The sequence below is a fragment of the Rhea pennata genome, chromosome 1 (genome assembly GCF_028389875.1).
Source record: "Rhea pennata isolate bPtePen1 chromosome 1, bPtePen1.pri, whole genome shotgun sequence".
In the NCBI taxonomy this organism is placed as follows: domain Eukaryota; kingdom Metazoa; phylum Chordata; class Aves; order Rheiformes; family Rheidae; genus Rhea; species Rhea pennata.
Genome location: NC_084663.1, coordinates 197,425,791 through 197,440,550, shown reverse-complemented (window position 1 = coordinate 197,440,550; position 14,760 = coordinate 197,425,791). Strand labels below are relative to the sequence as shown.

Sequence of the window (14,760 nt, the reverse complement as noted above, 5' to 3'; positions counted from 1 at the left end):
GAAAACTCTGTTAATGATGCCTCATGAAATTTTTGTGTTGTATGTTGAAAGATATATTATTAAATGTATAGCCAGAGATACAGAAGAACAAAATTCTGAGTTTTAGATTTGTGTTAACTAGATGTTGTGGAATCCTAATCAGAAACAAGGAGAGCTATTTTTGTTTAGATATCCTAAAGAAAGTTTGAAGAACTAATGAATAATTAAACCTAAAATTGCTGTCAAACCAGGGTAACAGAATAGGAAAGTTATTTGCCCTGAGAAGAGCCTTGATCTAGAGTTGTGATTGTACAAAAAAACCCACCCAAACACAAAACCACAAAAAAACAAACTTTGAGGGGGAAAAAATCCCTTCTTATCCTGGCTTCAAGAGAGTCATTAAGGAGTCTCAGTTACTTTCTGCTCTTGTTTTGCAGAATTTTTCGGTGGAATTAACTAAAATTGTTGCATAAAATTCATGTTTTTTTGCTGAATGTGCAGAGATCAGCAATTTTTAAGGACTTAGGTAAAGCTTATTGGTTCTGTCTCCCCAGTAACCCCCAGCAAAAAGCTAAAAGTGAAGTGCTGAATCTCTCTACATATGAACATCAGAAGGTGGTATAAATACCTTAGAGCCTACACGAGTAAGACTTGTTTAGCTGTAGTGATTTTCAGTGCTTTTAAAAATGTAGCTTTTCAAAAATTGAAAATAATTTTTTTCCAAAGACTTGTTTAAAATGTCAAAATCTTCCTTTGCATTAAGGCTGCACGATGTGACTGTTGTAAGTCTCAAGGAAGTCTCAAAGAGAAAGTGCAGTGGCGTGGAGAAATGAAACACTTCTGTGATCAGCACTGTTTGCTGCGTTTCTACTGTCAACAAAATGAACCGAATTTGGCAACACAAAAAGGACCTGAGAACTTACAGTATGGTATGTGCTGCTTTATGGTTAATAAATGGCAAATAAGATGCTTCCTTTAAATAAAACTTAAGCTGCTTGAATTATCTACTTGTCATAATAAACTTGTTTGGGCCAGGGACTGCCCCCACTTTTTTTAAACAATTAAGGGTGTCATTTTTCAGGTGCGTGTTTTGTTTTGTTTGTTTTGGTTTTTTTTCCACCTTAGTTTCTTATTTTATTGTCGTTTTAGGAGACGAGGCACTGTCAGATAATCAAATGCTTTTGTAATCACTCTTAAAAATAAATCTGTTTAGTTTAAGTGTAATCTTAGCGTTGTACCTTCATGGGGGGGGAAAATGTTTTCCCTTTTCATTGTGCTCCTGTTTGCCAGAGCTTGCTCTGTAGAAAGGTTTTTTTTCCTGATGTATTTTGGTCCCAGAGAACAGAAGGATGCACTAGGAGTTAAACAAAGAAATGTGCTAAATGGAAATTAAAGTATCTAAATAACAGCAATACATTGCTTTTTTGCTCTGTTGGTGATAGGTAGCTTATAATGGGGCAGAATGCATGTTTATGTGGGGTTTTTTTGCAATCTAAATGGCGTGTCAGCCCAGAAAGTTCAAATAATCAGCTTTTTAATTAGTGTAATTAAATCAACACTGCTTCTTGGTATGGGTACTTTCATATTGGGACAGTTTAATATTTACTTTTCTAAAACAGTTTATATTCACATCTGGATATGGCCTTGATTTAGCTTTGGGATTTGTGTAGGGTTCAGTGCCTGAGGAGTGACGTGCCTAAGAATGAGAAATGTCACTTCTCGCTTGAAATGATACTGTGATAAGAGTAGTGATCAGTGCTGTTAATTTAACATTAGTTTGACATTGTCTGAGTTGCTTATCAAGAATTAGTTTGATTCTGAAAAAGTGAAACATTTAATTTTCTAAAAATGTTTTTTCTACGTTTTTAGATCAGGGCTGTCAAACCACCCGAACAAAAATAACGGTAAGTATATGTCATACATAACGTAATTAGAAGCATATAAAATATGACAACCTGGCAGCTTGAAGATATGCTATTAAAAAAGTAATACTTCTGAATGATAAAAATATTAATCTGAATTTGTGGTGTTATTAAATCTTCTATCACATCAGTAGTTGAAATTAACTTCTTAGAATTGTGTTCATATTTTGTCTTTTCAAATGTCTTCTGGGAAAGCAGATCAGCAGCCATGTATTTTATGTATGTAGTGCATGAAAATATTGCTTAAAAATTAATCCACAAAGTGTGTGTATCTTTTATGCGTTTAGACTAATTAGATGTATTTATTAAATATAGAAAGGGAAGATAATTTCGCTGAGTTATTAGCATTTAAAAATTGTATGTTGGCTTTGAAAGGCCAAAAATAAGGCTTTGGATCTTAATTATTCTCAAGAGTAGAATAATTGGTGCTCAAAATCCCATCGACTTCACTGCAAGTGACAGAGCAGTGAAGCAAAACCTTTTGCAGGACTGCGAGGGTGGAGCTCGTGAATGGAGCAGCAGCCTAATTTTGAGTTACTCAGTTTTTGTCAGCTTGTCATAAATACTATTATCGATAATAATTTATTCTTTAGATTAGTGTATTTTATTTGAAACTTAGTTTTCTTTTGTCTGTCACATGGAAGATCTGAGAAACACCTATTTTTCAATGAAAAATTTGATTGACTTTCTTTTTAAATGAAAATATGTTTAGGCTTCTCTGAGATAAATCTTCGGTTTAAATGGAAGTATTTTGATGATATGATAAAAATACATTAATTGAAAACACAGGAAGTAAGACTGCTTAGGTAACTAGAGATGTCAAACATTAGCTAAGCCAGCATGTTAGAAACATCTAGTATTCTATGTTTAATAGATTCTAAGAATTCTAAGAATGTTAATTCAGTTTACTGTGTTTAAAGGTCATATAAAGCCTATCTGTGATACAAATTTTTTACATTTTGTGAAGTCTACCGCCTGACAAATGAAGTCCTCTAGTGCTCTTAATACTTTACTTTTCTTTCTGTATTTAAAAGGGTGTGTGGGGCCAGTTTTATTACATATGACCAAACACAGGTGAAAGTCTCTTTCTTAAATCAGGTTCTAGAGCAGGTGTTAGGAGACGAAGTAGATTGGGAATAAATTTTTCTTACCTGTTGGTTGTAGAAAGCAGCTCGAGTTAAGCATTACCAGGTGATGTTAAGTACTCAAGTATATGTTGACAGCATTGCGGAGCCAGCAGGGGGAGCCGAGAGTTCGTACTGTAGGTATTTAGAAGAAATTTTTTAAGAAATAATGTTCTGTTTAGAGTTTCGGATTATAGTACATTTCAAGAAAGTCAGACCTTGAGCCAAAAGTTTTTAGTTATGTTGTTTACAATGAAAATTTTTAAAACTAAAATTTTTAAAAACTAAATATTTTACAAATATTGCATAATTTTTAAAGTTATACAATAACTTCAATTGCATTTTCCTACAAACAAGAATGGAAAAAATCTTTAAAAATCTGAGACAGATATTATTAATCCAAGTGCTAGCTCAAACTGAGCAAAATACAGATACAGGACATTCCTGACAGTGGTAGCTCGTTACTAGATATGCAAAGTAGGTTGTAACTAAAGCCTGATGGTGCTGCTCTGTGCTGTGAGCTGCTTCTTAGAGATCGCATGCTTGGAAAGTATCAACTGATATATAAAATTGAAAGTTTAGTTTGAAGTTAGTAATGGTGCAACAACAAGTTCTCTTTTACTTGCTTGTCTGTAGGGCTCAGCACCACCACCTTCTCCAACACCTAATAGAGAAATGAAGAACAAGGCAGTTCTTTGCAAACCTTTGACGATGACAAAAGCCACATACTGTAAACCTCATATGCAGACAAAATCTTGTCAGACAGGTAACTGTTATATTGTACTAGAACCACTGGGTTTCTTTTATTGCAGACTTTCCTTTTAACTGTTACTGTCTTGGAATATATTGCAACCATACTGATTTTTTTTCCCTAAACTGCAGGTGTAAAATTTATTTAAGTGCCTGGCAGTGTTTGCCTTTTTCTTTTTTCTTTTAATAGAAGATGATTGGAAAAAAGAATATGTCCCAGTGCCTATTCCTGTTCCTGTTTATGTTCCGGTGCCTATGAACATGTATAGTCAAAATGTTCCCATTCCTACAACAGTTCCTGTTCCTGTAAGTCAGACTTCAGCTTTATTTTTAAACTGACATCCAGTCACGTGCGTGTGAGGGACAACTTTGTATTGTTGACTGTCCTCGTTCTTGTCCATCTAAATTATTGCAGGATGCTGCAGCCCTGTTTAGTGAAACAGAATCAGAAATCTGGCAGAGGAACTTAATTTCCTGATTGCTTTTTAGGATCTATCTGTTTGCTTTCAGCATGATAATCTTTTGCTACTATATTTTTTAGAAACGATTCTGAGTGGTGCTTTTATTCAATGAACGTGTTAAACAGCAAGATCGGTTCTGTTAGTGGGGAAATTAAAGGACTATCGTGAGGGTGGTTGACAGAGTGGGATAAAAAGAAGGAAGAAAGGCAAAAAAACGAACCTTGTGCTGATGCAAGAAAATAAGTTAGATTTATTATCACTCACATAGCGTATCACATCTCAGTGGTAGAAGAAAACATCCTGAATTCCTAAAATTCCACATTTGAAAAAAAAAGCCACTAAAAACAGTGTGATGATTTGTCCAAAGTATTAGTCTTAAGTTATGTCAGATTGAGATTTAAAGCTCAGGAGCTCCTTCCAGTCTTATTTTGACTCACTAGATTTTGTCGTACTTCTTTTTTTTTTTCCTGCATCCTTTCCTATTTTCCCTTCTGTTCGGAACCATTTTTATTGAATCTTTTAACCTGTCAGCAGTTTTTTGTCAGATTGTGCTTAGATGATATGCTTTTAATCTATGTCAGTTTTTAAATGGGGGATGTATAGCCATTGATGCTTTGTTGCAGTGATTTTTTTTTCCTTTCCTAACCAGCTATTCATCCCTGTCTGCATAGGTGCCAGTTCCAGTTTTCTTGCCCACTACTCTGGATAGCAGTGAGAAAATTCTTGCAGCAATAGAAGAGCTGAGGGGAAAAGCACCCTCAAATCCTCTGGAAGCTGAGCTATTGACCTTGTCAGGGATGGTACCTGAAGACAATGAGAAAACAGAGTCTTCTGACGTGACCAGTGAGTTTGCCTTTGACTCTTTGGACTGTTGGGGTGTATACAGGGTACGTGGGTTTGAAGAAAAAGGTTATTATGATGTTCAAAAATATTCTTCTATTCCAGTGCTATTACTGAGTTCTTACATTAACTTGAAATCTTAATTATTTAAGTATTTTCTAGACCATGTCAGCAGAAACCTTTTTGAAGTCTGTTGACTTTTGTCTGCTGTACCAGACGTTGCTCTTTAAAAATATGGGCATTCCCTTTATGTGCTCCAGCTGCCTGGCTGATGGCAAACAGTCATTCAAGCTTGTACTCAAGGTTTCTTCTCAGTGTCACTCAAAACAAGCCAAAACCAAACCAGTCTTTGTCCCTGAAAAGCTTCAAATCAAAACATTAGGGAAAGTGATCACCATAGCTGGGTCATGGTGTTGTGATCACAGCTTCTTCTGAACAAGATGAGATATGACAAGAGCTTGTTCTCTTTGTAGTATCACTTTACTGGGTGTATCTTATGTTGTGGGGAAGTAGGCACTGTTAAAACTCAGAAAAGCATCCATTTCATGAGTGGAACTGTGGTCAACAAAATCGGGTGACCTAATGATGCTTTGGCTAATGAGTTGTCTAAAGAGCCTCACCTACAAGTATCATTTCTTTGACGATAATCATGCATCAGCGGATACATCATTGCAATGTTGAAAAGGCTTGTCATTCCACCAGCTTAGCTGAAAGGAGAGAACTCTCTCTGGGACAGGTTTACAGATGAAGATCAAAAATCCTGAATCTCCAGCAATGATATTTTTGCAGTGCGCATATCTCTTTGTCTCTGTTTCCCAGTTCTGTCTGTCAAAATGCTCAAGTCTCTTCTGTATTTCCGCGGGAGAATTTGCCTTCTCTTTCAAAAATTAGATTTTTTTAAAGTTTTTTTTTTTCCCATGGTGAAGGTGAAGCTTTTCTAAAGCTCTTTCAACTGATGTCTCAACGAATGTTGAAAAATACATGCCTTGGGCTTAGTATACATGAGGCCATCAGTGGTTTAGAAATTGCTGGTCCCTCAAGGCTTATTGTTCCCCAAATTGTCACCATTCCCCACCAAAGCTGGCCATTTCTGGCAGCCCAGCAAGGTTGTCATTTGCAATTCCTTGCGCTCTTTTGCTAAGTCAGCTAGCTGAATGAGCACGTGTATGAGATCAAAGCTCACTCTTTTGTAGAGAACTGAATTTGGAGAATTTTGCTTTTGCTGAAAGTTGGAAGAAGGTCAAGTTTCTGATTCTCTTGACCTGCCTTCCTTGGTTTTCTGGGATCTCTTTCACAGAGAACAGAAGCATGTAGAAAAATAGATAGATGGTTACATATTCAAGCTACTTTATATTCTGCGGTTGGTTAATATGATCCATATCCGCCTGTATGTGATTTTCTACATGCATGCTTTGCTAAGACTCTCATCTTAATGAAGAAAGACAGATGGGCTAACAAGTCTTTTTGTTTGAAAGAAATTGGAAAGTTAAATCTGAGATGTCAAGAACAACAAAATCTCAAATGGTGATGGGGAGACGAGCCAGCTTTGGAACCACTGAGTATCTGCCCTATTTTGACTAATCCATCCATTAATTAAAATGAGTTTATTTATTTATTTATTTACAGGTGTGATAGTTGAGTCAATTTTACTAAACTCTGAAAAAGAGGCACAGACAAGCTTGCCTGATGTTCCATATGAACCAGACCTTGATATTGAGATAGACTTTCCAAGAGGTATTTATTCTACGATTTTAATAAATACTGTGAAGTAGACATTATCATTAATCCTTGTACTTTGTTTAATTGTCCTTTTGGGTGAGCTTAATTTGATCACAAGATATGCTGTCTGTCTTTGTTAGATAAACCCTTGCCAAGCCTTTGTAAAACTGGGGAGTTTCTCCATCTTTTGTAATAAATCTTTGTAAATAGAGTACTTTAAACAGAGAAAGAAGGAATTAACCTTGGAAAAAAGAATGTGGCTGTATCATTTGGTTTTGGATGTGGATTTAGGAAAGATATTTTGAAGGCTCAAAGACTCAAATGGTGTGCATTACAGAAAACAATAATGAACATGTTCTCCAATCTCAAGATATCTGCATGGGAGGTGAAATGGTGGTTTAGAGCAGGAATGACAAAAGGGCTTATTTCCTACTGAAGTTTGTTAGAAGGTAGGAAACTAGTAGATACTGCTCTTCACTTATATTGTCGTATGGTTTCTTATGAATGTGCATACCTGTATTTGAAAAAAAGTAGTGTTATCTGAATTGGCAGGAAAATCTGAGATGTCAAGAACAACAACTCTCTACTTTCTGAGATTTTTGATAAAAGAAGATCCTGGTTTAGGTATCGCAATTCCTTCCACTCTATCCAAAATGCAGGCAACCATTTTAATTTTCTTATACCATGCCCTAGGCAATTCAAGATCCAGAAGTCCTGCTAGCTATATACTGTATAACTCATTCTTCCCCTGGATAGGATCATAGAATCAGTAAGGTTGGAAGGGACCTCTGGAGATCACGTAGTCCAACCCCCCTGCTCAGCAGGGTCGCCTAGAGCATGGTAGACAGGGTTGCATCCAGGCAGGCCTTGAAGATCTCCAGAGAAGGAGACTCCACAACCTCTCTGGGCAACCTGCTCCAGTGCTCCGTCACTCTCACAGGGAAGAAATTCCCCCTCACGGTCAGGCAGAACTTCCTGTGCTTCAATTTCTGCCCATTGCCTCTTGTCCTGTCATATGGCACTGCTGAAAAGAGTTTGTCCCCGTCCTCTTGACACCCTCCCTTCAGGTACTTGACACATTGATAAGGTCCCCCCTCAGTCTTGTCTTCTCCAGACTAAAGAGGTCCAGCTCTCACAACTGTTCCTCATAGGGCCGGATGCTCCAGCCCTCGGATCATCTTTGTAGCCCTACGCTGGACTCTCTCCAGTAGCTCCATGTCTCTCTTGTCCTGGGGAGCCCAGAACTGGACACAGTACTGGAGATGAGGCCTCCCCAGGGCTGAGTAGAGGGGCAGGATCACCTCCCTCCACCTGCTGGCAACACTCTTCCTAATGCACCCCAGGAGACCATTGGCCTTCTTGGCCACAAGGGCACACTGCTGGCTCATGGTCAGTTTGTCATCCACCAGCACTCCCAGGTCATTCTCTGCAGAGCTGCTCTCCAGCAGGTCAGCCCCCAGCTTGTACTGCTGCCTAGGGTTATTTTTCCCTAGGTGCAGAACTCTGCACTTGCCCTTGTTGAACCTCAGGAGGTTCCTCTCCGCCCAACTCTCCAGCCTGTCCAGGTCTCTCTGAAGGGCAGCACAGCCCTCTGGTGCATCAACCACTCCTCCCAGCTTGGTATCATCTGCAAACTTGCTGAGGAGGCACCCTGTCCCTTCATCCAGGTCATTGATGAAGAAGTTGAACAGGATGAGATCCAGTACTGAGCCCTGGGGGACGCCACTAGTTACAGGCCTCCAACTGGACTCCACGCCACTAATGACGACCCTCTGAGCTCTGCCTTTCAGCCAGTTCTCAATCCACCTCCCTGTCCACTCCTCTAACCCACGCTTCCTGAGCTTATCTAGGAGGAGGTTATGGGAGACAGTGTCAAAAGCCTTGCTGAAGTCAAGGTACACAACATCCACTGCTCTCCCCTCATCTACCCAACCAGTCATGTCATCATAGAAGGTTATCAGATTGGTTAAGCAGGACTTCCCCTTGGTGAATGCTGGCTACTCCTGATCACCTTCTTTTCCTCCATATGCCTGGAGATGACATCCAGAATGAGCTGTTCCATCACCTTTCTGGGGATGGAGGTGAGGCTGACTAGCCTATAGTTGCTTGGGTCCTCCTTCTTGCCCTTCTTGAAGACTGGAGTGACATTGGCTTTCTTCCAGTCCTCAGGCACCTCTCCAGTTCTCCAGTACCTTTCAAAGATCATCGAGTGTGGCCTGGCAACAACATCCGCCAGCTCCCTCAGTACCCGTGGGTGCATCCCATCCAGGCCCATGGATTTGTGGATGTCTAGCCTACCCAGAAGGTCTCTAATCCTTTCCTCCTCAACCAAAGGAAAGTCTTCCCTTCTCCAGACTTTCTCCCTCACGTCCAGGCTCTGGGATTCCTGAGGACTGCCCTTAGCAGTGAAGACTGAAGCAAAGAAGGCATTCAGTAATTCTGCCTTCTCTGTATCCCTTGTCACCAGGGCCCCACCCCATTCAGTAGTGGGCCCACATTTTCCCGAGTCCTCCTCTTGCTGATGATGTATTTGAGGAAGCCCTTCCTGTTGTCCTTGACATCCCTTGCTAGACTCAATTCCAACTAGGCTTTAGCCTTCCTCACCACATCTCTACATACTCCGACTGCATTCCTATAATTCTCTCAAGTAGCCTGTCCCCTCTTCCACAGTCTGTGTACTTTCTTCTGTCTGAATTTGGCCAAGAGCTCCTTGCTCACCCATGCGGATCTCCTGCCCCCTTTGCTGGACCTTTTACTCACAGGGATGCAGCACTCCTGAGCTTGGAGGACGTGATGTTTGAATACTAGCCAGCTCTCCTGGACCCCCCTTCCTTCTAGGGCCTTAACCCATGAGATTCCTCCAAGTAGCTCTCTGAAGAGCCCAAAGTCTGCTCTCCTGAAGTCCAGGTTGCAATCCTGTTTGTTGCCTTACTTCTTTCCTGACGGATCCTGAACTCCACTATCTCATTATCATTGCAGCCAAGGCTACTCCCAACCTTCACATCTCTAACCAGTCCCTCTCTGTTGGTAAGGACAAGATCCAGCAGGACACCCTTCCTCGTAGGCTCCTCCACCATTTGTGACAAGAAGTTATCATCAATGTATTGCAGGAGCCTCCTGGACTGCTTGTGCCTTGCTGTGTAGTCCTTCCAGCAAATGTCAGGGTGATTGAAGTCCCCCATGGCTCCCATATCTGCTCTTGGAAGTCTTCTTTTGCCTTGTACCATAGATGGGACTACGCAAACTATGTTTATCAGTTTGTTGTATGTCTAATTTGAAGATTAAGTCTGGCAATTAGGAAGAAGTGTTGATGTTAATCTGAGGAGGTTTATTAGAAAGATGCATACTAAGTTCTTTAACCTGCTTTATAAGGGAGGTTTTGTACATGAGACAGAAAAAAGGTGAAGGAAACAAACAGTCAAGATGGAATAGTAAACTATAGCAATTTATAACAAATACTAATTATGTTGAGGAGCTTCTGAGGTTAGATTCAGTGGGAAAGCAGGCAAAGGACTGGTCTTTAATCTGGGACGGAGTTCTTAAATCTTTGCATGTGAGTGTTATTTTATCTATACTCTTTTTCCTCCTTGTGCTATTAGATTCGGTAATGGTTTGAATGGTGTGTCGAATAGTAAGGTGGTGAAATCAGAGAGGTTATCAGAAGAGCATTCAAGTTTGAATGAAGTCATTGCTTGATAGTTAAGTGAAAGATGAACTATATTCAGTAAAGCAAATAAAGTTGCAAACTGCAGTTGCAATATGTCTTGTTGTCTCAGTCTGCTGTATCACGTGACTTAATATATTGAGTCCTTCCTGCTTCACCTGAAATGTTAAACAAATAGTATTTTGAGATATTACCGTATATCTATTCACTTACATTACTGTAACATCTGTCATGAGTGAGGCTTCCCCCACTTGTGTAAACATAGTCTAAAGCAAGTTTCTATGAAAGAGTTTATATTCTGAATCTTAATTTTTAACTAAGTGTAATGTGCTGTATAGATTATAAAACATAAATAGAAACAAGAGAAATACATGAACAAAATGCATATGCTACTTTGTAATTTTCCACTCATAGCTGCTCATTTTCACTGTAACTTAAATTTGTTAATACCAAAGATTACCTAGACATGAAAAATCATGGAAGGGTCCATAGTAAGAACTGTTGCATTGGTGACTTGAGAAAGAGTTTGAAAACAGTCATTATTGCATGCTTTATAGTTTATTTACAAATAACCATCTTGATAGTTTTGCCTTTCTTAAAAGAATAGGAATAGGTTTATTTCCTTGCACAGAAATTCAGTCCTTGTTAATGTATCATACCATGTACGTGCTTTTGTAGATTCCTTGTATTAATGAACATCAATGTAATTCATAGTTTTTTCAAATCAGTATAATCCAAAGAATGTTTTAAAATTATTTTCTGTTAATGTATTTTCAGCAACAGAGGAGCTTGATACAGAAAATGAGTTTTTATTGCCTCCTGTTTTTGGGGAAGAATATGAGGAACAGCCAAAACCACGGTCCAAAAAGAAGGTAATTGTATCATGATATTAAAAAAAATCCCATAAAATTTAAGTGATCAATGATATGCTAGTAATTTTCCAGTTCTCAGACTGCTCTAAGATGTTATTGCCTATTCATACCTAATTCCTTGTCTTTTTACGTAGTTTTATAGCGTGTGTAATTTCCAGCACATTAACAAAATGAAATCATAAAAAATACTGAATTATTTGATGCTTTGATGTGTTCGTTGCTTAGTATGAGCTGATCAATACAGCAGCTCCATTATCAAAAGTCTTCATTTCTCTGTTTTAGAAATCAGTTTGAAAGGTGGATTAGAAATGTCAGTTGGCTTAAATATGTTCATAATTGGCTTAAATACAGTTCAGTCAGTTGGCTTAAATACAGTTCATAGAAATATGTTCAAAACAGGAAACTACCTACTGGTTCCAGCTGAATGATGCATATGTTCTCTACCCTGAAACTTTAGTTTGCAATTTGTCCTGCAGCTTCCTTGTTATGCCTAGCTTCTGTGGTGTTCCAGTTAGCAGTTGTCGTTAGTATTAATCGCTTTGTTTCAATGGCAGGGAGTGAAGAGGAAAGCGGTGTCAGACTATCAGTCTCACGACGATAGTTCTGAAAACTCAGAGAGCAGTTTTCCATTCAAATACACATACGGTGTAAATGCATGGAAGCACTGGGTGAAGTCTCGACATTTAGATGACGATCTTCCAGAATTAGAGGAACTGAAATCAAGTAAGTGTTTCCAGAAATCTGGCATCCAGTTTTTATTTGGTAGTGAGAACTGCTGTATTTCCCTGCACTCTTCATCCTTTAACACCTGATTTTTAGATAGAATTTTTGATAGAAGTCTCCAAGTTTCCCTAATGTTCCCACAATGTCTGGGATTGTTCTACCACAGAAAGAGTTGCCAAACTCTTTTTCCTCAATAAGTTTTCCTAGCTTGGTTCTTAGTACTAGGTCTTATGCTTCTAGTTCAAGACAGGCTGGAACCTTTCTAGGTCTTCTAACTGATTGTGACCGTTTTGATTATTGTTGGCATCCTATTTTTCCTTGTGTTCTAACTTGTCTTGGACTCGGACTTTTCTGGACTTTTAGATTGCAAAGGAGGACATACTACTTTTTGTCATGAAAAGAGAACTTCATTTGAGGCTGATGTTACATTGCTTTGGGGCTTGGAGGCAATGTGGCATTCACTCCTATGGAGTGTTGCAGTCCTTTCTGCAAAGCTCCTCTCTATACAGATTTACCCTGGCAAAAAAGAGAGATTGCTACTCTTTCTTCAGCTCCCTTATGCATCTTAGCACAGTTGTATTACATGGTTGGATCTTTGGAAATTGCTACTTCTGCTGAAGGTCTGCCTCTACAACACTGTGTTCACTTGAGTATCTGGGGTCACTTTCTGCCTCTGTGTTGTCCTCAGCTGTGCATGACAATAAATTCTTAAGTAGGTGATACTGCATTTGATTAATTAGACTTTAATCTAGTAGCCTGGTTTATTTTAATTTAGATCTAACATTTGAACTACTTAGTACATTTAAACTCATTCATTGGTTAGTGGAAGAGGACATCAAAGCAATTTCACCCTTTACTCCAAAAACACCCCATCCCACCCCGAGCATGTAATAATACTGTTGTATAATGAGGCATTTTTTCTTTATTTTACAGCAAAGTCTGTGAAATTAAAGGAAGATCTATTATCACATACTTCAGCTGAGTTAAGCTATGGGTTGGCTCATTTTGTCAATGAAATTCGAAGGCCAAATGGAGAGAACTATGCACCTGACAGCATCTATTATCTGTGTCTTGGGATTCAGGAGGTTAGTAGAGGCTGTAGAATTGGAAAGTGGAGCTGATGATTTGACTCTAATAAATTTCAGTGGAAGCATGGAAATAATGTGGATTTATTGGTTGAGAAGAGGCTAGGAGCTATTTTTAATATAATGGCTATGATCTGGAACATAGTCTGCTGAATAAATTACATTACAAAAACTTGTCCATATAGAAAATGAGTCTGAAAGACCTATCCTGAAAACTCAAATGAAAGCTGGTATATTACAACAATTTTAAGCCTCTTGCTCGGTGAAAGCAAGGAATTTCCAGTCTAAGGAATCTGCAGTCTAAAATGATATATTTTTTCCAAATGCTGTGTTTCAGTTTGGTTACTAAAGGTGACTTAATGTAAAAGCAGAATGAAACAAGGATGAGCTGTAAAGGTTTATTAATTCAGTTACTCAGTTATTCTAATTCACTTATTTCAGACAGTGGAAGCAAGCTATTTGAAGTGCCTGCTGGGGAGAGGAATGCCCTCTCCTGCCCCCAGAATTATATTGTATAACAATATACATATAATTGTATATTGTATACAATTGTATTGTATGCTTCTGTAAAGCAGAAGGGAGTCAGTTTAGATTCTTATAGCTGAAGGCAGTAACATATCATTAGTTACTTAGAAAGGCTATTCCACAGCTTATATTTTATGCAGAAGATGTCTTATCTTTTAGTGCATAGGGCAGAGCATAGATAAAATAAGCAATGTTCAGAGCTGAAAACCTTAACATGGAGAATTTCATTCAAGTTAATAGGGAATAAAATGTGCATATGATGTGGAAAACAAGCTGTTCACAATCTTTGTTATCCTATTATTATACTTAAGGCAGAGGACTAGAATTAAATAACATATCTATTAATCAAAATCACTTTTAATAAATAGCACTTCCACTAATTTTTCTTTAATGAAATTATACAAAATTAAGGCATTAGTTGATATCTTTCCCTCATAGTTGAAATTTGAGAAGTGAGCACTCATTGTTTGGCCTGATAGTCAGTATTGCTTTAAAGTATATTTCAGTCTTGGCTAGCTTTCTACCACTGCACTTGCATGATCTACTGTCCCTCTCTGTCTTCCTGTCAAATTAAAAAAAAAATCATGTTTTCTTAGAGTGAGCTATGTTTTTCATAAAATGCAACTCAGCTTATAGCTTTTCTCCTTTCACCTTTCTTTCCATGTCTTTGACATTGTCTATCTTGTCTATTGGAAAAACTAGTTACACATCAAATTTCGGGTTTAAGCTTATCAGAACCAGTGTTTGGGTGACGCAACAGAAATATCAGGAGTCCTAATACTTATATACCATACTGAAACATTAGAGGAACAACTTGTGATCATGTTACTGTAGTTATTATATTTGGTGTCCAATATTTTAGTTCAGGTGCTGTTAATAGTCCGTGTGGTCTGTTATGGGCCAGTTGCGCCAGTGTTTTTAAACTCATGGGAAGACTTGCCCTATTCTAAAGAGTTTGCTCTTCACAAAGGCAGGCAGCAGAGCGAGGGACTGAAGCATGTAAGCATGGGAGCAGGCAAAGGCTACAGCCAACTTCTGGGTGCTAGTGGAAAATTATGCGTATATGCACATGTGTTGGGGACATACTGTTAGGGCT

The 14,760-nt window shown here is 38.5% G+C and overlaps 1 protein-coding gene across 10 annotated transcripts in view; it reads left to right on the top strand.

Moving 5' to 3' along the window:
* The window catches only part of ZMYM2 (zinc finger MYM-type containing 2), a 94,668-nt gene that overhangs the window by 71,965 nt on the left and 7,943 nt on the right, over positions 1-14,760 (top strand). For 8 of the 10 annotated variants that reach the window (XM_062567220.1, XM_062567224.1, XM_062567223.1 and 5 more), the window contains 9 exons: positions 743-908; positions 1,849-1,883; positions 3,662-3,791; positions 3,966-4,081; positions 4,908-5,079; positions 6,703-6,810; positions 11,237-11,331; positions 11,886-12,054; positions 12,988-13,139. In XM_062567220.1, the coding sequence (XP_062423204.1) occupies positions 743-908; positions 1,849-1,883; positions 3,662-3,791; positions 3,966-4,081; positions 4,908-5,079; positions 6,703-6,810; positions 11,237-11,331; positions 11,886-12,054; positions 12,988-13,139 (1,143 nt within the window). The remainder of the gene's footprint in view (positions 1-742; positions 909-1,848; positions 1,884-3,661; positions 3,792-3,965; positions 4,082-4,907; positions 5,080-6,702; positions 6,811-11,236; positions 11,332-11,885; positions 12,055-12,987; positions 13,140-14,760) is intronic. The other 2 variants (XM_062567221.1, XM_062567222.1) reach the window with 2 other exon arrangements.